General features: G+C 48.3%; 1 protein-coding gene and 1 long non-coding RNA gene across 8 annotated transcripts in view; one reads left to right on the forward strand and one right to left on the reverse strand.

Moving 5' to 3' along the window:
• The window catches only part of TPCN1 (two pore segment channel 1), a 56,982-nt gene that overhangs the window by 1,384 nt on the left and 35,236 nt on the right, over window positions 1-20,362 (forward strand). For 3 of the 7 annotated variants that reach the window (XM_064522301.1, XM_064522296.1, XM_064522297.1), the window contains 3 exons: window positions 1,014-1,140; window positions 6,134-6,347; window positions 6,553-6,780. In XM_064522301.1, coding sequence (XP_064378371.1) covers window positions 6,669-6,780 — 112 coding nt within the window. In that variant the 5' untranslated portion in view covers window positions 1,014-1,140; window positions 6,134-6,347; window positions 6,553-6,668. Of the gene's footprint in view, window positions 1-1,013; window positions 1,141-5,734; window positions 5,819-6,133; window positions 6,348-6,552; window positions 6,781-20,362 lie in introns of those variants that run through there. The other 4 variants (XM_064522294.1, XM_064522295.1, XM_064522298.1 and 1 more) reach the window with 4 other exon arrangements.
• LOC112994684 (uncharacterized) lies at window positions 8,300-18,996 on the reverse strand. The gene is made up of 2 exons (XR_003261995.2): window positions 17,709-18,996; window positions 8,300-10,007 (listed from the first exon to the last, which is right to left on the reverse strand). It is a non-coding gene; the product is annotated as an uncharacterized LOC112994684 (long non-coding RNA).

The following is a 20,362-nucleotide window of genomic DNA, read 5'->3' on the forward strand; positions in this document are numbered from 1 at the left end:
AGTGAGTTCAGGCCTTGGGCACAGCTAATATCCCCAAAGACTGTCGTAGCAAAATGAATCCTTGATTTCCATTTCTTAGGCGGGAAAGGACAACTCAATCCTTTTTCTTTAGGTGCCCCTTTATGAACAGAGGTAGGGAGGCAGATGCAGGACTCAGGCCAGGTGCCTGGGGATTCGCTGGAAGAGGAATAAAAGGGCTCCATGGTATCCAACTGTTACAAGGTTAAGAAAATAAACAGTTTAGTTGCTCCCTGGCTTAGGGAGTAATTTGTAGGACTGGGAGCAGTCTGAGCTGTTCTGTGCTGCATCCCACCCTTCCCATGGCCCTGACTGCAAACTGTCGGGATGGTGCCCAGCCAGGGTTTGGCTGGGGAATGGGGGGAGGAAGGGGTCCCGGTCGCGGTCCTCGCAGAGCAGGCGCTGCAGTGCTCCGCTTGCTTGGAGCCACGTCAGGGGGAACGGGATACCCCAGCCTCTTCCTCGCTGAAGAGTAATGAATTCCTGCAGCTTCCTCCCATGCCAAGGAAAAGGTTCTCTCAAATACATCCAATGAGAAACCGAGTCAGGTTAAGGGCATCATCCTGGCCCAGGAATGATTTTATTGCCACCTTCAGTAACAGCAGGACTGGGCCCTGACTCACATAAGCACATGAAGGGCATGGGAACTGAAGCGAGGGAGACCTGCCGGGGATCTGCACTCCTGGTCCTTTGGCAAGAGATGTCCTCTTTTGAATGGCAATGGGCTCATCCTAAAACAGTGAAATATATTGTGCCACTGCTCTGATGTTCCCTGTACCTGAGAGGCAGCCCTGGCTCCAGGAGTCTTGGGCCTTAGCGCAAAAGCTCTCTCAGCTAACGCTTGTAATTTGGGGGAGCCGAGCCCCGGCGGAGCCGAGCCCCAGGGGAGCCAGCAGACTGGCTGGGAGGAGAGAATACAGAAGAGAGGATGGATTTTGTGCTTATTTCTTGTCCTTCTTGCCCTCTCTCTTCGTCTTCTTCATCTTCAACTTGAGGAGTGTCTGGACCAAGCAGTGTTTCTGGATGCAGATGGCAATACAGATCATCATGGCCATCTTCCTCACATCCCACTTGTTCTTCTCCTGACACATCCTGTGCTACTCCCCAGTTTGGGAATACTAGGTAAGTACAGCATGTTTCTCCTTCAGGGCCAGCTGGGCCTTCTCCTTGGTGCAGACTGCATGAAGTGCCTCTTGCTCAGCCTGGCAAGCCAGCAGCCACCAGTTACTGCAAGCTTGAGGGCCTCCCACAGGTCCTCTCAGTCGCTGGGTAGGGATCCTTTTTACCTATCCCAAATCCAGATAGAACAACAACTGGCTGCTAAACTGAGCCTTTCCAAAGGGACCAAAAAACGAAACAAGCCTGGGTGGGAATCTCAAGAAGCACCGGGTCCCAGTATTTTCATGCTCCTTTGGAAAATCCCCCCATAGCTTCTCCTACTTTGCATCCACCCTCAGATGGGGACCCTGACCGGGTAATACACACGCAGGTCAGAGCCTGCTTTGCCGACGCTGTGAGTAGAAAGCCACATCTCTGCCATTAGGAGAGGGCTGAGTCTGAGCTAGCAGCTTTGCTGAGAAGCAGGTTATATCAGAGCGGCACTGAAGCCCAGCTAACACATAAACTGTGGGGAGTGTGGGAAGAGCTAGGCTGTGGCAGGCTGCCGACGGCCAAGGACAGGTAGTTTTGGTGGTGTTCAGCAGCTGTTTATTCCTTTCCTCATGCACTAAAGTGAGTCATGTGGAGGAGATTTAGGGGAACCAGCAGTGTGGACGTGTGTCCGCCTTAGCAAGTTCTGCCCTGACCCCACTGGGGCTCGGCGCTCCAGCCATCCTGGCAGATAGGAAGGCAAAAACCCCCCGATGTTATTAAAAACTTGGCAAGGTGAGGATCTTTACTTACAATTAGCTGCAAGCTTTCAGGACCCTCCCTACATTTTGCTTTTCTGATAATCCAGCAGTTTTTCTTCATCTGGTTAAAAAGTGTAGGGACATGAAAGCAGTTAGAGCCTTCTCAGAGGAGGCGTTAGGGGTGATGACATGAATCTAAGCCTGTTAAGCTTAATTTGGATATCAGGACAGTGACATGCAAGCTGTCAAATCTGCAAGTCTCTCAAGTGGGCAGGAAGAGAGGCAGAAGCGTGATTTGGACGCTAGATGGAGACAGCAGGGTTGAAGATTAACACACAAGTGAGAGCCCTAACAGCAGGTGGATGTGTCTGACAGAATGAGGTAGCTCATCAGCTCCCAGTTATGCGGGATTTAGCAACTGATGTAACCCTCCGTAAAGCAAAAACAGCAGAGAACCCCATAACGCACAGGCAGGACAAAGATACCTTCCTTTGCAAAACCTGGGTGGTGGATTGCCCCTCGCTGCCATACCCTGCTGTGTGTGAGCTGCACGTCTGGGTGGACAGGGATCTACCCGGACACACCGCCTTGTGGGAGAGTCAAGCAGCTTAAAGAGGATACCTGTTTTTCTCCCATGTCCACTTCATTCTTCTGAATTTAGTACTCAGGTTCCGGCTCCACTTTGCGCTGCTTCTGAAAAAACAGCAGGATGTGTTATTGCAGACTTCGCAGACACCTGAAGCCTGGTGGGAAGTAGCCTGAGATGGAAAACAGCATAGCTTTGACCGCCACATCATTACATTTTAGTGTAATACCTCTTCCTTCTAGAAAGCATTCTCCAGCTGAGATATTTCTCATCCTTGATTTGGGGGTTCTCTGAGGCAAGAAGGGAATCCTTTGGTTTACAGCATGGAGCTGGTTGAGAGCCCTGTAGGTGAGACTGAATCACAGCTGAAAGGTGTCTCCAGGGGTCGCTTGGATTTTGTACTGCCGTTCTGCCACTTTGCCACTGCCCAGTCCCTCTGCCACCTTGTTCTACCAGAGCGGCGCAGTCCAGTGCAAGACTGAAAGATGCTCCGGTGCTGGCCTGTGCTGCCCTGCTGTAGAAAGCCTGTGTGTGTCTGAAGCAAACACCAAGCAGGAGTAAAATGACGGGGGGAGTGTTCTTCTAGCCCCAGATTCACCCTGTCTGATGCTCTGCTCAAGCCAGAGTTGTTGATGTAAAAGCCTGAGTCGCAACTAGGACTCCTGCCTGCTGCTGCCATTATTCTTTTTCTATCTGCTCAGTGCTGTGATAAAGCACACTTCCTCTACATTTGACTCAACTCTGATTCCTTGGCTTGCATTTCTTAACAAATCAGCAGACAGTCTGAGAAATGCTTTGCTTCCAAAGTTAGCTGCACTCAGCCCTAGGAGCTACAAACAAACAATAAAAGATGGTTTTATTTGCAGCCAGTATTATGTTTCCTCTGCTAGCCCGTACCAGCTCCCTTGTTTCTCAACGCATCTTGCCCATTTTGCAGTAGCCTGGCTGCTCTGAACTCTGACTAGACCGCAGGCTCTCTGGAGTGTCACGGCGCTTTGTGGAGGGGGTTTCAGAGCTGAGTCAGTGCATGGGGAGAAAAGGAGGTCCTGTGAGTAAGCTACTTCCTTGCTGGTTGCAGTCGTGTCGCTGCAGGGCTGCTTTCCACAGAAATCAGCAGAGCATTATGATGGAGCAGGTATACTCTGAAAAACAGCATGTGCATCCTGCCAGGAACTAGCAGGCGCCAGGTAATTACCTGAAGCAGAGAGCAGCCTGGCCTGACAGCACTACAACAGGTTTAATCTCCTCCTGTGGTCCTTTTCTGAGAGCCAGCTCTGACTCTCAGTGCTCCGATATGACAGTATTGAGTTGTGTCCTTAGGTGCCGAGTATCCTGCTGCAGCTTGGCACAATTGGTTTGGGAAGCCCGCAGCTCCTGTTTTTGCTGTTTTTCTGTTTCCTGCTTGGTCTGCAGGATGCAGTTCTTGGAGTCTTTTGGCTGGATCTTGCAAACTGTTTTTGACATCTCTCATCCCATTATCCTTCTTGTAAATGCAGACCGGGAAAACAAGACAAAGAAAGAAATAACCCTGAGAAGTGGAGGGTAAGGTGAAACATCAGGTTGGCAAGAGAAGTAAGGCTCGTTTGCAAAGATGGTGCTGATCAAAGACTAGACAGCTCTGCTCCGGTGGCAAGGGGGATGATTCAGTGGGACAGAAGCCTGATCTACCCATTCCTAATACCAACAGGACCCCCACCAGGGGCAAAGGGAGCAGGGTGCCAGGGCCCCGAGAGAAATCCCCCATTTTGGGGATTTGGCTGCCTGGGCTCAGAGCCAGCTGAGGTAATGCAGGTGTCCAGCTTTGAGGAAACCTCAGCCGCCTTGAAGCAGGTTGAGGAAAAGCTGGAAGAAGCCTTGGTGGGGACTTGCATCCTTCTCTGGGCAGCGGCATTTAAGCTGAAGCACTCGCCCTGGGCCTGTGCCTGAGCTGCGCTGCAGCTGTGCCTGTGCCCAGCCACGTGCCGCATTGATCTGGACCCTGACCCACGGACTTGGCTTCCTGGCTTGACTGCGGACCTGCCTCATCACTGTGGATTTGCCTGGCAACCTGGACTCTTAGCTGGACCTGGCTCCCGTCACCGGACCTGCGGGACAGCCCCCTCGCTGGCCGGGCCACTGCCCCTGCCGGCCTTGTTACCCTGCCCGGCACCCGGCTGCCCTTCCCTGCCACGGCCGCTGCCCTCGCTGCTCCCTGGCAGAGTTCGATTAACGCGAGGGGCTCCGGTAACCTCTGCTCATTAACAAGCTTATGAATAAGGCCAGGGATTGATGAGCTTTACCACCCTCCTGGCACTGTAACATGAGGAAACATCTACAGGTGCTGCCTGGGCTGAAGGGGAGCCAGAATCATTCAGAGCCGTGGGACCGAGCTCAGCGGCTTTGTTGGGCTGAGCAGGACAGTTCTGGGGACTCGGCTCTGTGGGCTGCCTGCGAGAGAAACCCCCGTCCTGCACCGATGGAACGGATTTATCCGTTAGGCGCGGGATGGGCTGCCAAAGTGCTCGTAAAGGCCTCGAGCGCTTTAAATCCCAGAGCTACGAGGAGAGGAGGGAACGGGGAGGCAGGCCCCGATCCACTGGGCGCGGTGGGCGCGAGATGCAGCCTGCCGAGAGGAGGAAGCGAAGCCTGCGGGCAAAGCAGGGGGAGGCTCGCGGGGCATTCAGCGCTGGAGCTCCGGCCCGCGGGCCCACGGAAGGGGCCGGGGTGCCGACCGGGGGCGATTTCTTGCCCTTCCGCGGCACGAAGGGCGCTTGCCACCGGCCACGGGCATCGCGGCCCCGCAGAGCTGCCGGTGTTTGTACCCCTGCCGTAGCTCCGGGTTAGTCAGTGGCTTCCGGTGTGATTTAAGCCGGCTAGTGAGAGCAGCGGCGGTTGCTGAACTCGGGTCTGCAGAGCGGGGCTGCGGTGAGGGCAGTTAAGGGAGCGGCGTCCCGCCGTTGCTAGGTGACGGCCGCGCTCACCTCTGACCCCGGGCGCGGAGGGGCGGGGCCGCTCCCCGCAGCCAATGGTGCCCCGCGCTCCTGCCCCCGCCCTGAGCCCGCCACTTCCTCACTGAGGCGGGCCTTGCTCCGTGATGTGCCTTCCCCCCTGCCTCTTCGAGCCAATCAGCGCCCGCGCTCGCCAAGACAGGCGGCGCCGCTACCCAACGAGGAGGCCAAGGGCGGAGGAGGCGCGGAATAATCCGGATGCTTTTCCCGGGGCGGAGGGCCGCCGGTGGGCGGGGCCGAAGGGGCGTCGAGCGCCGATTGGCGGGCCGCCGGGAGGCTCGGCCTCTGCGGGCTCGGCCTCGCTGGCGGCAGCCAATGGGGCGCGGCGGGGGGCGGGGCCAGGCCGCGCCGGGCGCTGAGGCGAGCGGCGGCAGCCGGTGCGGCGGCTGGGGGGGGGGGGGGTCTGGGTGGCGGGGGCGGTGCGTGGGCCGTGGCGGGGGGCCTCTCCGGTGCGCCTCCCCGCTGGGCCCGGCGCGGCGTCGTGCGGGGGATGCGCCCGGCCTCGGCACGGGCCGGCGCTCGGGGGCGGCGCAGCCGGGGGGCGGCGGGGAGCCCGGGGCCCGCGGCGCCCCGCTCCGGTGCCCGGGGAGGAGGGGAGCGAAGCCCGCGCGGCGGCCCGCGCTGCGAGCGGCCCTGTAGTCCCGCCTAGGACTGCTTTTTTATTATTTATTTTTTTCCCCCACTTTTCGAAGAAATTCGTGGCTCAGTGGCGTTAGCCCGTAGAAAAGTCCCCGGGAGCTTCATGTGCGCGCCCTCAACCCGGCCTCTCTCTGCCTCCTTCCCCGCCGCTGCTGCAGCTGGGCGTGCCGGGGGACAGGGCCACGCGCGACGGGGGCACCCGGCACCCTCCAGCGCCAGGGGACGGAGCCGCACGTGACGGGGACGCCCGGCACCCTGCAGCGCCAGGTGGGTCGTGCCAGCTCCCGCTCCGGCACTGGGCACCGCTGACGGGAACGGGTGGGCCTGTCCGACTCTTTAAAACTAGTTTTTCGGATCAATACTGCCGTCGAGCCTGGTGTCCTGCGGCGCTTGCCAAAAGCGGGTAACTAGACTCTTCTTGAGCCGTGGCGTCTACAGATGGCTACACGCGTCTTTGTATCCTTACGCCTAGGAGACACCCCTGATGGAAGACTTCCTGGAGAGAGTTTTTGACCAAACCGTTTTACACGTGGAGCTGCGAAAGGCGTTATTGGAAGTCCTTGGAGCGGGAGCCGCCGAGGGCACGGCATGGCAGTGAGCATGGACGATGACGTTCCCCTCATCCTCACCTTGGACGACAGTGGGAGCAGCACCTCGGCCCCCCTCGACGACCTGGAGCGGGAGGAGCTGCCTAATGAAAGTAAGACTGCTTTGCCGTTGTTCCCCGTCCGCCGCGATGGCCCTGCTGGGTCTGCTTTTGCAGTAGCTGTTGTGTCTTGTGCTTGCCGGATTCTGAAACTCTCACAGCCATCATTCACCTTCCCAGCACTTGCCAGAGAATTGGGTTAGGAAGCTGTTAATTTTGCTGCTTGTTTACTCCTAATGCCTGTGTTATGCCAGGCAGGGTGGAGAGCACTGGATGAACTGGTCCTGCAGATGCCTTTTCTAACACGTGTTCTTTGTGGCTCCCATGTAATAATCTGTGACCTCACTGTCCTTAAGCTCTGCGCTGCTTCCCTGTGTGCTGGGCCAGAGCCGCTCCTTCTCGTGGCACCAACCCACTGTGCCATACCATTGGCCCGAGCTGTCGGGGCAGCAGCTGTAGTTATGTCACTTAGTGTTTTCCTAGAGCCATAAAGCATCTGTCCTTCACAACCATTGTTTTGCCTATTTTTAGTTTATACTCTGTTTTTTGTAATGAAATATATGTGTTGATAAATCTTTTAAGTTCTTTGCTGTATCTTTATCAAAGAACCGGGAATACCTTTAGACATTATTATCTGTATCCCTGCTAACCCCGGTATTCAGTGGGACAGAACCAGCTTATGAGTGTTGGGAGGAGGGAAAAAAAGCTACTATCTCAAGAAGTATTGTTCTCTCCTCCACATATCTTTGTTAAAGCCCTCATCCCTCATTAGGTGAGGTGGGAACAGGAGATGTATTTAGTCATGTTCATTTTTTTTGGTTATATCTCAATTAACGTATTTCAGCCACTTTGTTCATCACATCTCTTTGACTTCCAGTTGACATTGCAGGTGTGTGCTCAAGTCTTGTGATGCTTCTACAAGCCCCTGCTGCCCCAAGCTTAAAACTTCTTACAAATAAGAGTTCCCTGGCTAGGATCCGTCTTTCCAATATTGAACATCCATTTGATTTCTGTCTTGCAGTTGTATGGGTTCCCTTAATTTTTTCTTTCTCTAGCTTCCTCAGCTAGTAGCTAGTTTCTGAATATTGAGATACTTCTGTTTCCCAGCCCTGCAGCACACATGCCTGGCTAAGTCGCCCAGCTAATTCCTGTAAGCCCTGCTGCACCACTGCTCTGTCATGTCTGCTTTATCACATCCATTTATCTTTTAAAATTTAGCTGTCTATTTTTAAGTTAAAAAGAAGAGAATACTTCCTCTATCCAGGGGTGTCTTTATAGGCCTTCTTGTGACTAATTGCAATCACTCTGCTCTCTTCTCTTTCTTCTTTAAAGTCACAGGAGATGGGTAGAAGAAGCTATATGGGTTTTATCATTTGGTTAAAGCCAACATGATTGTGTTAAAGCATAACTATGAGAATGAACGTATTAAAAATATTCCACAATCTGCTTTCCTTGAAATACGGAAAACTTGTTTAAGGACAGATTTTTTGCTTCTTAAAGATAGCTATATGATCTTTGAGACTTCATTTCCTGGAATTCTTCGAACTAAGTGACTTTTGGTATTGAAGAGAAGTTATTTTGCAAGATGTTTTAATCAGTATTACAGTTGAATTTGCTGGAAAAAATATAAAGCCCATTCTGTACAAGTGTTTCTGCATCACACACAGCCTTCTGAAGTCAGTGGGGTACCGCAAGTGTGGAATCACAGATTAAAACAGGAAGGCTAATATAAACAACTTGAAAGGCATGTTTATCTCTGACAAGCGGGAAGCTTAAATTAGTGAGTGAGAAGGCTAACACCATCACTTGAAAAATTAAGCTTGTTTAAGAAAAAGAACATATATTCTAGCTTTCCTCTTTGCCTGTAAAGAAAATCTACTGTGAAATACAAAAAAGTTCTGTCTCATGGAGGTTGTGATGAATTCAGATGTTTCCCCTCTGTCTTGTCTTCATTTTTCCAGTGAGGAGTGGAATGACTTTAACAGAACTGAATAATTTTATGTTTTTATTTGGAAGCCTGTTTTTGCCAGGGGAAAAAAAGAGTGTGGAAGAAGTTCTACTTTCAGGAGAGGAAGAGCCTCCCCAGGTGATGAGGGCATAGGGAAGATCAGGAGGCTGTTTCCTTCTCCTGTTTTTTGTCTTCCTTATGCCTAAATCCTAATAGTAGAAAATTCAATCAGAATTTGGAAAAATAGCTCTCCTGTTACTGTGCCTGACCATAGACTACTAAGAACTTGTTGGTAGGTTAAATACAATGCTTTTATTTAAAAAAATTGTCCTCTGGTACAAACTGGGACTGTCTGCAATGAAATACCCTTTATTTTCTTCCCAGGTGACGCTATGGGAAAGACGAGAAGGGTATAACTCCCTCGATTCTCAATCACGTACCAGAGGTTGAGAATAAAGTTAGATTCTTGTTCTGTGTTGCTATGTGGATGAAATTCTCCGGATTTTAATCTCTGTTCCAAACTGTCACAACCATCTCTCACTTAGCACCCTAAATGTTTGTGACCTCAATACTTCAGCTTTCACTTTCTTTCTTTCTTTCTTCATTTTATTTTTATTTTTTTTAATGAACTTGCGCCTCTGTTCAACTTCATCCCTCATGTAGCTTTGTTAAAAATGGATCCTTGGACAAATGAATTTATAGTTGTGGACTCCTGATGTTGATCGTCTGGAAATACTGATAAATTACTTGCTTGCAATACATAGTAATAGGGTTTTCTGAAATAATGCTTATTGAGACACACACACACACACACACACACACACACACACACACACACACACACACACACACACACACACACACACACACACACACACACACACACACACACAGCTTTTTTTTTTTTCTTTTTTTTCTTTTTTTTTTAAAGACTTTCAGAGTTTGCCAGAAGAGACCTCTCCTGGGTACAGTGCATGCTATGGGATTAGAATGAAGAGAACTAAATGAGAAAACTGTGTGGAAAATTACATTCTTAAAGAAAATGTCCAGCTGCAAAAATTAATCTCCCTAGTCATAGAGGTCTTAAGCACTTAATAGGGGAAAATACTTGCATGGGGAGGAATATTAAAACTCTGCCTTCCTTGTCTTGTGCTGGGATACGTATCTTCTAGGAAGCTTTCATTTTCTGCCACGCCAAAAGGTCAGAATCCTGAAAAGGTGACTGGAATTCAGATCACATCCAGAGAAACGTGGTCCCTGTGGTGCCGCCGGTACTCTGAACACAACATGAAGGATTGTGATGCTGGGTAATTTTTCTTTCAAGCTTCAACAGCTGAAGGAGACAGAGAGAAGCGCTGTCGTCACTTGAATCCATGGCTTACGCTAATTAGTATGATGCTGCCCTTTCCTCGTACATCTTATCTGAGAATCTCTGAGTGCGGTACACGCTCTAATTAAGCTTCCCAACACCTGTGTGAGGTGAATGACTAATATTAACTGGATTTTATAGAAGGGGAAAACGGAGACACAATTGTTGCGTGACCTTGCCCAAAGTTGCATAGTGAGCCCGTGCAAATGGGGAGAATCAGCCAAGGTTTAGCGATTTCTAGTCCCTCACCCTAACTACTACGAAGCGTTCCAGCTGGGTTCTTAAAATATCTCAAAATGCGAGGTATGTTTTCCATATACAAAGACAGCGTGGATAGCCTTGAAACTCTAGGACAGTGTCTCTCCTTGAGCTGATGGGAACTATAAGCAATAAATGAATGTACATTGGTTTATCCTGTATTAGATCAGATACAAGATTCTCCTTTGCCTCCTGTGTGGAAATTGCTGTAGCCTCAAGTGGAGTTTCAGTGTGTTCAGAGCAGAAAGTACAGCTCAAAGTGTTGTACAGGGAACAATATGATATTGTGTGTTTGTTTCTCCCACACAATGGATTATGGCAAGTGGAAGAAGTCATCTTTAAACTCTGGGTTTTTACAAGAAAGCGACTGCATCTGCTATTGAGGTAAAAAATGAATTATCATGTATCTGTGGGGAAGTGGGGGGAGCAACAGCGAAGTGCAGTGTTTTCTAGCAGGATTGCTGGAACCTGAGAAGTTACAACTTTGAATGTTAATGTTTCAGCTGAGCCTCGCAAACTTGGTTTCTGCTGCTTTGAAGAGTAAGTTTTCTGGAAAGCTAGAGCCAGCCTGGTCTTTGGGGTAGAAAGTAAAGAGCTATCGATGGAGGTGCCTGTGCAATGCTGTGAAGGAGAGGGTAGCTTGAAATGCGTAGAGAAAATGCTATCCTACTGTCAGTGAATTTGGAGTTCAGATTCCTCAGCAGCCTGACATGAATTAGAGCAAGGAAAGTGTGCTGCTTGTCAGTGACTATTTCTCTTACCGTTCGTTGCTGTCTCTAAAACAGTGTGAGATACGCTTCCTGGAGCAGCTGGACGAGGGTGTCTTTTCTTGGCTTGCTGCTGCTCTTGTAGCTAGTTCCTTGATGGAATATATGAAGAGGCTTTTCAAGCTGTCCTTTTGCAGTTGGCTGATGAAAACTGTTGTGAAGGTTTTGAACACAGGGAGTCTAATTAGGATGTTAGTGGAGATTGTTTACAACGAACTGGTCTTTTCTGAATACACCATCTACTAATCCATAGGCAGACACGTGCCTTCAGAACTGGCACAGAAATGGGGACAGTTGATGTTGATCTTTTGAGATACACGAGCAGCCTGGATTTTAATGTCTTCAGTACTCAACGCGAAACCTGAAGTGATATAATTCTCTTCTGCGTTGGATCCGGCTCCAGAGCGTGTTTGTATCTGCAGTGAAAGGGGAGAGTTTTGTCCTCGCAGTGCACAGCTCCAGCTTATCTGCTCAGTGAGTCCCTGCCTTCAAACAGCTCAGCTGCTTTCTTCCTACTCTCATTTCCTTTAGTGCAGTGAGCAGACAAAAGAGATTTCCAGATGTAAAACAAGCCTATGTTCTCTGAGCGTACAGCAGAGAGTAATTACTTGGCTTTTTGGGAAGTATTATAGCCGCACACACACTCTGAGTAGTTGTGCTTCTTGAGGAGCCATTTAATTGCTGAGAAAGCATTCTGACTTTACTACCTCTGAAGAAAACCAAGTGTCTTTAGTGTCAGCTACCTAGTGGATTTAATAAATCCATCAGGAACTGAAGTTTTTGATCCTTGTGTGAAAGTGAGAAGACTGTTAGTTGGACTTGGGCACTAGTTATGAAGTGTTGTAGCTAACTGGTGTGGGGAAAGGCGGAAAAGAGAGCAAGCAGGATGCTTGCAATTGACCTGGTAAATCCTAAGATCTGTGGCAGCCTTGCTTTTAAACAGTCTTTTGGATTATCTGGTGACTTTCCTGAATATGCAGGGTATTTTCTTGCATGATGGCTTCTAGTTCTGCTGATTTGCCTTTAATTAGTTCCAGTAGCAGTGCTTCTGCTGCCGCATTTGGAGGCGAAGCATGGCCAGAGTACAGGACAGGGATCTCATTTTCAGGAGCAATGGTTCTGCTTTTGATTCTGTTGCTTCTTGTACCCAGGGTAAGTCAGCTAATGTCACTGGGATTCACATGTCTCATCTGTAAAGTGTAGATTATACCTTTATTGCAAATAGATAAGCTTAATTAGTTTGTTATGAAGAGCTTCTCTTTGGTAGTGCTGCGCATGATTTGTTTTTCCTAATACCTGCCTGCTTAAAACTTGTATACGGAGGAGTTTTACTGATGCACAAGTGGTAGTTCAGTACTGAATTGTTTATGCCTCTGAAAGTCTCTCTGTCCAACCTAACAACCTTGCGTCTTGCAACTTCTGCCAGTGCCTCTGTAATCCTTTCCTGGCCTAGATGATTTATAATGAATGTTTTAAGCAAGCAAAGAGAAGCAAAACTGCCTCTGAGATGAGTGAAGTGAAGAGCTTGGAAAGGGAAATGAGCACCCAAAACGTAAGGAGATTATTGTTTTCTCCTTCAGCACGATTCGTTTCCCTGGGTGATGAGCTCTGTAAACTCGGAGGAAGGAGGTAAATGCTACTTTTTTTTAGGAGATGTTGGATATCTTTGATGTGATGTTAGAAATAGTGGAAAAAGTGGTTCTGCTATTAAGTTCCAAATGCATCATCTTCTGGAATCTCATTTATACTGAGTTTTGGGGTTTTAAGACAGGATTGCCTTGGCTGTGCTTAAATACTTGGCTATAATGAGAGGCTAGAGCTGGTATCTCTGATTCCAGAGAAGCAGAATTCTGTGTTGTCCGGGGCTCACAAAAGCGTTTGTATCGAGAGGTTCTTAATGTGCCTCTGAAATGTGGTACCTATAGAAGAGAAAGCACGAGCCAAGTAAAGTACCAGGAGGTATTGTGGGTTGCAGTTATCGTGGATATTTTTTTCTGAGCCTGCCTTGTTTTCTTAGCCCTGCAGGAGATCGGTTTGCACAACGCGCACATTGTGTGTTTCACAGCCAGATGCTTTGTCCAGCAGATTCCCTGCCCTGTCGACGCTTTCGCGCAGTAAAAAATCGTAGTGATTTCAGCCTGAATGGCCCAAGCTGTTCAAATGTGAACTCGTAAAAGCGTATACAAGGTAAAGAAGATTTGGGTTAGTGTTTCATTATCCTGAAGTCAAACAGTTCTTTCTGCTCTGTCGTTTCCCAGAACGCTGGCGATGGACACCAACTTCCACTGTACATTTCTGAGGCTGAGGAGTCTGGAAGCCTCTTCTCACCCCTTTTTTGTGAAGGCGGGAGGGATGACCTTGACGCTTTGAGGTAGACAGCCCGTTCCCTTCGTGCCTCTCTCCCCTAATATACAGCTGGCATCTCTTTGCTCTGAGAAGAGGGCAGCGGGCTGGGCTGCGTGCTTTCTCCCCCGGCTGACAGCTTTTGTTGGCTGCCGCGCGGCTGAGGGCACGCCTCGTGGCATCGGAGGGCTCTGCTTTTTGAGCAGGTGGTCCTGGAGCTATAAAAGATGTTAAGGAGTTTGAAAGTGTTCGAGCTGCAATTTTGAGCTGACGACTTTCCAGCTCGAACCGGTCACTCCTCAGCCGCTGCAGCTGACTTGGGAACATTTGGCTCGGGAAGCGGAACAACAGTTGGAAACAAATAGCGATTAGTTTTTTCATGGCTTCCCAGGGAACGCATCGGTTTCTTTTCCCCCCGCCCCCCCTCATTTTTGTGGTTCCTGTGGATTTTTAAGGCACTGTAGATGCAGGATGTTCAGCATAGCCAAGCTTGCTTACTGGCAGATTAAAATGAGCAAAGGCTGAGCACGCTGAGTTCACTCATCATAACCAATGTGATGCTTTTCAGAACTTCCTTTGCCCTTGGTATCTTCGCCGAGGAATCCTGCCTGCTGCCGTCAGCCCCCCTGCGTGGAAATCCCATTTTGCCCATTTGAATGCTGTAAGAAGTGCTGTATAAACTAAACAGGAGCATCTGTGAAGTGGTTAGAGTTGTTGTTGATTGCCTTTTCCTTATTGCCTTCAGGGGATTTAAGCTTGAATTTGCTGGGAGTAGAATTTATGAGCCAGAACACTCCATTTCTGATCCTTAAGCTGGGAAAAGCGCAGTGAATTTGATGGGTCTTTCTCTTGCCTTCACTGTCGCTGGCTTTTGATCCGGGCTGTGCAGGGCTCTCCCTGTGTCTTTAGCATAATTGCCTTTTGCATGTTGGGAAGATGCTGATTTTACACGACGGCTTCCTTTATAGCGAACCATAGGATTTCATCCATCTGCTTCTAGCGAGCAGTTGGGTAGAGAGCTCGTGTGCCTGTACTGCTAGTCCCTTCGTCTGGGGAAGAGGGCGGCAAAAAAGGTGTGATCGTGGCGATCCGCTGTAGCGTTGTATCGTGGATCACAGATCCCGAGGAGGACGAGAAAAGACTGCTGTGATTTGAGTCATAGTGTGGGGATTTGAAACTTTTATCCAGTGCTTTGCTTGTGATTTTTTGTTGTTGTTGTTTTTTATCAGAATCTGGTGATGCATGTTTGCAGTAAAAGGCTTTTCTTTTCCTGCTTACATGGGAGAATAAAATTTAAGATGTATCTCCATGCGCTGCTGTATTAAACCCTCTGGTACTTTAGGGCTGGGCACATTAGCTGCCATGTGATGTGTCCTGTGTGGTTGCCTGGTGCACATGTGTGTACGCATTTTGTCATCTGGGAATGTGTGATCATCTGTATTTTGTTACAACTATATATATTTGTTTGTTTGTTTCTTTATTTTACTTATTTATTTATTTTAGAATGCTTTTACTGTCCTCAACAGATTTGGGAAAGTTGACTGCACAGAAGTGATGTAGCCCACTAAAGGATTTCCCCAGGATACACAAATATGTTCCTGCACTTGGTTAACTAATGCAGAAATGCCTGTGAAGTTATGACAGAGTGATCAATGCTACAGGTGGGAGCACTAGAAGCTCCACCGGGTCGGACTGTACTCGTGAGTTGGCTCTGCCGTTTACAGCAAAATTGGCCACGGGAGGAGGAGGACAGGGGCTCCGAAGGAAGAGTTTAAGGGTAGAAGTTTGGACGAGTACAATATATCCGCGGTCAGGCTCCTTTTTGCTGTGGTTTGGTTGCCTGGTAGCAGCGAGTCACTGCAGGAGTAGGAAAACGCTGTCTGTTGTTGCATGGTTGCTTGTGTCTCGTGGTGCGGGAGGGAACGTTGTTTCTGCAGGGTGCTGAGCAGGCCGGGAGACCTGGAAAGGTAACTGAGCAGAACAGCACCCGCTGGGGCTGGTGTCCCGCAACGGTGTAGCTTTACTCCCTGGCTCAGCCTCGTTACCTGGAAGTAGCGTTAAAAGTTCTTCTTTTTCTGCACTGCTGGCAACGCACAAACAAGTGACCCCTCGGGTTTTGCTGTACCAGGTAAGCGTGTGTGAGCGACTTCCTAAGCAGCGTGTCGTCGTCGGGAAAAGCAGTGACCGAGCCAAAGCCCCTTCCTCTCACCTGCGAGACTGGTGGCAGGACCTTGTCTCTAGCGCTCGCTAAGGGGGTGACTTTGAAACTTGATGCAAATACTTTGAGGGCGGACACACATGTAGGAAAATGAGAATGCTAATGGAAACTGTTTAAAACTGTTGGAGAGGCAGTAATAAGTCGCAATGCAAACACAGATCCATACCGGCTAACGTGAAAGCAGCTACACAGCTATAAAGCAAATGGAAAAACCAGAAACCGGGAATGATGGAAAATAACAGAGAGCTGTGGTCAGCAGAGTTAAAGGTGCTCTAAAGGACTTGAGAAATAAAAAGAAACCTTAAGTGATACTCGCCTGTTACAGATCTGAAGCTGAATGCTGGTCAACAACACTACAGGGATGCTCTAGAAATACTATATTCTATATTTGTAGAAAAGCTAGTCAACATATAATCTGTTCTTCCATCACAACAGTAAATAAACTAGAAGTTAAATAGCTGGTTCTAAAGTTAGGCATTTAAAACTCAGCAGATGACTTGCCCCAAAAGGTTTCTTATACCATGAGGATGACTGGAGACCAGTCAACTAACCAAGGTTTCCAGACAAAAATAATGGAACACCAGCAATCGCTCTTTTAAAATCTGGAATTAAAGGCGAGCTTTTAATGCAAATCGGTGTGGGTTTGTGAAAAAGTGACAGTGCCATAGGAACTCGAAGTCATTCATTTACTTATTTGTGAGGTTGCGAGAGAGACTGGCGGTGTTTTGGGAAGGTATTTGTTTTGGCACCCGTGTAGCATTTTAATTGAGGGAGTAAACAATAAAACAATAGGAGTCACCACTGTGTAGCAAATGGGTCTGTGAAGGGGCTGACTGACAGGTCTGCAAATGCCACTGTTTACGGGGAGGCCTTGGTGAATGGGCGCATTATTAGCAGCCTGTCACAGGGATTAGATTTTGTCGCTGTGCCAGCTGCAACCTTTCTGTCTGATCTGGAAAAAAATAAAAGTGATTTCTGATCAAATTAGCGAGTAACATAGGTTGAGGGCTTCGTAAGAAAGAAGGGGTTCAGTGATGAGCAGTGATTGGGACAACTTAGTAGGATGGATGCTGGCAAACCATATGGACAGTGGTGTGACCAGCTTGGGGTCCTGTACCTAAAAACGAGGAGCCTGCTGAACTGGGGAGCTGTGAATTGAGGTGGACTGAGATAACCAAGCTGGACCTGAACGTGTGGGATACGTACAGGAAAGCAAGTGTGTTGCTTGGTTGTTTACCCCAAACAATATTCTTATTTAGTAGGTGATGTTCCCATCCGTGCTGGCTCTAGAGCAGCCGCTGCTGTCCTGCGTGGCCTGTTTTTAGTGCCCTTGCTTCCGCTCATCTGGGATCTGATCCCTCTTCAGCGCCCCTGAAAGGAGGCTACAGTAACAACAGGATTGTACCAGGCTGAAACCTATTTGGCTGAAGCTAGAGAAATTCAGGCTGACAATAAGGCACAGGTTTGACAGCGAGATTAATGTTTGGAACCACTTCATAAGAGTCAGGGAGGATTCTGCAGCGCTGGAAAGTTTTGCAGGCAAAATTGGCTGCTTTTCTAAAGCTGTGGTTTTGTATCAGGTAGAACTGTAGGACTTGAAGTAAGAACTAATTAAGGGAAAGCCCTTTGGCATCTGTTTTGCAAATGTCAAACTAATGGTTTAATTCTTCCCTTTCTCTCCAGCCTGTGACTCTTAGCAGTTACATGTAGCCTCTTTGGTTCCTACCAGCTGCAGTTTCCACAAAATAAGCAAAAATCTTTATTTTTGATGGAGAGCAATTACACAATGCTAGATTGGCATTCTCCCTATTCCTTTTTATGTGCCTTCTTCACATATTGGCAGCCTCTCTTTCCTGGCTGAGGTGCGACGAGGAGGAAGAGGAGATGTGACAGTGCTGTATTTCGAAAGAGCTGGTATGTCAGAATCTGATTCTGACACCACAAAACGTCATTGCACACCTCTCACTACTGTACGATAACACACCAGAGTTTTGTTATGAAATTGTAATTTAATTTAATGTAACCCGTTTTCTTGCTATCCCTCTCTCTTTGGAGCAGAAAGGTCAGTGTGGCACGTACCTTATTGCTGATGATTTGGGTTTAGTCCATTCCAGCTCCACTCCAGTGCTGGCACCAGCAAGCGGTAGGTTGTGGGGTTATAAAAGTCAACGGCGGCAGCGGATCAGCAGCAGCGCGGGTAGGTGTTCACCCAGGCAGGCATCGTGGTTTCGCTAGCGGGGAGCGCCTCTGCGCAGCGCGCTTCCCCTTCCTGCGCAGAGCAGCAGAGCAAAGTTCAGCTAGGCTTCGCTCCACCTGCTATTGCTTGGAAGTGGTTGTGCCAAAGTGCAAATCGGCGTCAGGCTCTGCAGAGGCCGGCTGGTTTCAGAAGTAGCTCGAGCCGATGGTGGACAAGTGAGCAATCGCCTGGCGAGGGACTGTTGGCTCAGGCCAATCCTGGCTTCTCGCAGAAGCGAAGCGCTTCCTCCTCGCTTCCCGCTGCTCTCTCTGCCGCTTCCCCAGAGAGCGGCTGCTGGTTGTAACTGGAAATCAAACCTGGCAGCACAGTGCTTTTGTTAAAAAGGCCAGATTGCAGCTTAATCAAACATCTTTCCAAACTGCACAAGGAAAAAAATCCAAGGGCTCTGCTTTGGAGAATTAAAATGAAGATCATGCTCTTAAAATGCTGACACTGTGTTGTTCCTGATGCTAAAGCAGATCTTTAACATGTTAAAACCATGAGGCATTCATTTCCCTTTTTGGAACAAAAAGAGGAAATTCCTTCATGTAACAGGATGTGTTAAAGACATGCTACATCTGAGGGATTCTGGTATCGTCTCTTTCCTTTCCGTTACGTCCTTAAAAGTTATGGATTATAAATACGTGTCTGTGTGTATACGTATATGTACTTCATGTCTGGCCTCTCTCATGAGCATAGGCTTAGGCAGAGCTTGTCTTTTTTCCATTCGGTTCAATGTAAACTTTATTACCGATTTTTTTTTTCCTTTTCCTTTCAAAATTTATTTTATATAAATAAATGAGGGTTTCATATAACCCCTCAACAGCTCAGATATTTAATTCCAGTTACAGAATAATCTTATCTCTGTATCTGTGATGTGATCAGACTGACAAGATTACGTCACATATTGGTTGCTGAAAGGATGGGTAATGTAAGGCTGTAAATGATCCTTCTGTTGTGGCTTTGATGACTTCTTTTTGTGGTGTGGAGGTTCATTTGTTAAAGGATATGAAACTGGCAGCAGTTTGGCTTAATGCACAAGCTAGATTCCTAATTCTTAATGATATTTTCCGTGTATTTCCTAATACAGCCTTTCCTTTTATTTAAGTTTTGCTGATTAAAAATGCTTTGGATTTGACTTTGCAGCTGCAACTATGTTAAGAGAAGCAGGTGCTCCTCCTTGTATGTTCTCAGCTTGCGCAAGTGTCTGACTCCGGCTGCGCTTATGATAGTTTCATGGACTTTCTCATGCAGGAGGCTGTAGTCGCCCATCTATCAGAAAACAGTTTTATGGGAGAAGGGCAAGGCTGGACGATCTGGAAAAGCAATACCGTTGAACAAGAGCTAGTGGGGCAGGTTACATGGTTCCTTCGGGATGCAGCTGTGCGAACTGGGGAATGATCCTGCTCCATTTCGTTATTAGCCATTGCAGTGGCTTTTGCACTGTGCTGTCTGGCGTACTAGTGAGCCACGGATGGCTCTTAAATGGTCAAAGAGAAACGGCTTTTAGCATGGTGACAAAGGATCAATTAGTCTTCAGTGGCTGAAGCCTCTGACTACTCTAACCATGTTTGATCCCAGTCTTGATCTCTGATCCCAAATGGCCGTGAGGATTCTCGGACATCCCTGCAGGATGTGCCTCTTGCTGCTGTCAGTCTAGAAGAAGTGAATTCTACTGTGATCAAACATTTTCTGATTAAAAACTTCACACACAAAATTGCAAGAGAAATAAATCCAGTCACAGAATGACTCGGGCTTGGGAGCAAGTGCCCTGAAGGGACGAGGCAGTAAACGGCACAGATGAGGGTTTCCAGCCAACCAATCTCGGCCCTTGGAGGGAGGCAAAATTATTCCTCTCCTTGCTTTCTGAGAAGCCTTTTTCTTTTTTCTTCCTTAAAAATGTCTCTTTTTGTCTGAGAAAGGTGGTGCAGGCAGTAGATCTTGTGAATCATCTTAGCTAGTCCCCCATTTGCAATGAGTAGCGAGCCACTGGCCAAACTGTTAAATACTGGCTCTCTTACACTTAGAGCAAGGGTTGACTGGAGACGCTGCTTCTTCTGGGATGAAACAATTTCTTAGGCTGCTTTAGGTCCTGTATCATTGTATCAGTGTTTTTAAGTGTGTGTAGTGCAGATGTTGGCGAGGATGCAGTGGTTCTCTATTCAAGCAGAGCAGGGTTTAGGTTGAATTTAAAATAATAAGATAGGCAGCACGATTAGTAAAAGGCAATAATATTTAAAAAGTGGCTTACCGTGCTGAGGTACATCTGCTGGTCCTCGTGGATCCAGCTCCTGCAGTGTGGTGGGTGATAACCTCAAGTGAGCTCGTGTTTATGCTGTTGGAAGTAACTGGCTTCTTGACTACAAGCTGAGACAGAAGACTTCAATTTTCTTATACCACGAGCGGGAAGTGGCAGCATATGTATTTTTGAAAGGCTTTTTGGTGTTAAATAGGAAACTGAAGTGACTTTATTTGTTGAGATTTACAGCAAGCAAGT

This window comes from Dromaius novaehollandiae, chromosome 17 (genome assembly GCF_036370855.1).
Source record: "Dromaius novaehollandiae isolate bDroNov1 chromosome 17, bDroNov1.hap1, whole genome shotgun sequence".
NCBI classification, from domain to species: domain Eukaryota; kingdom Metazoa; phylum Chordata; class Aves; order Casuariiformes; family Dromaiidae; genus Dromaius; species Dromaius novaehollandiae.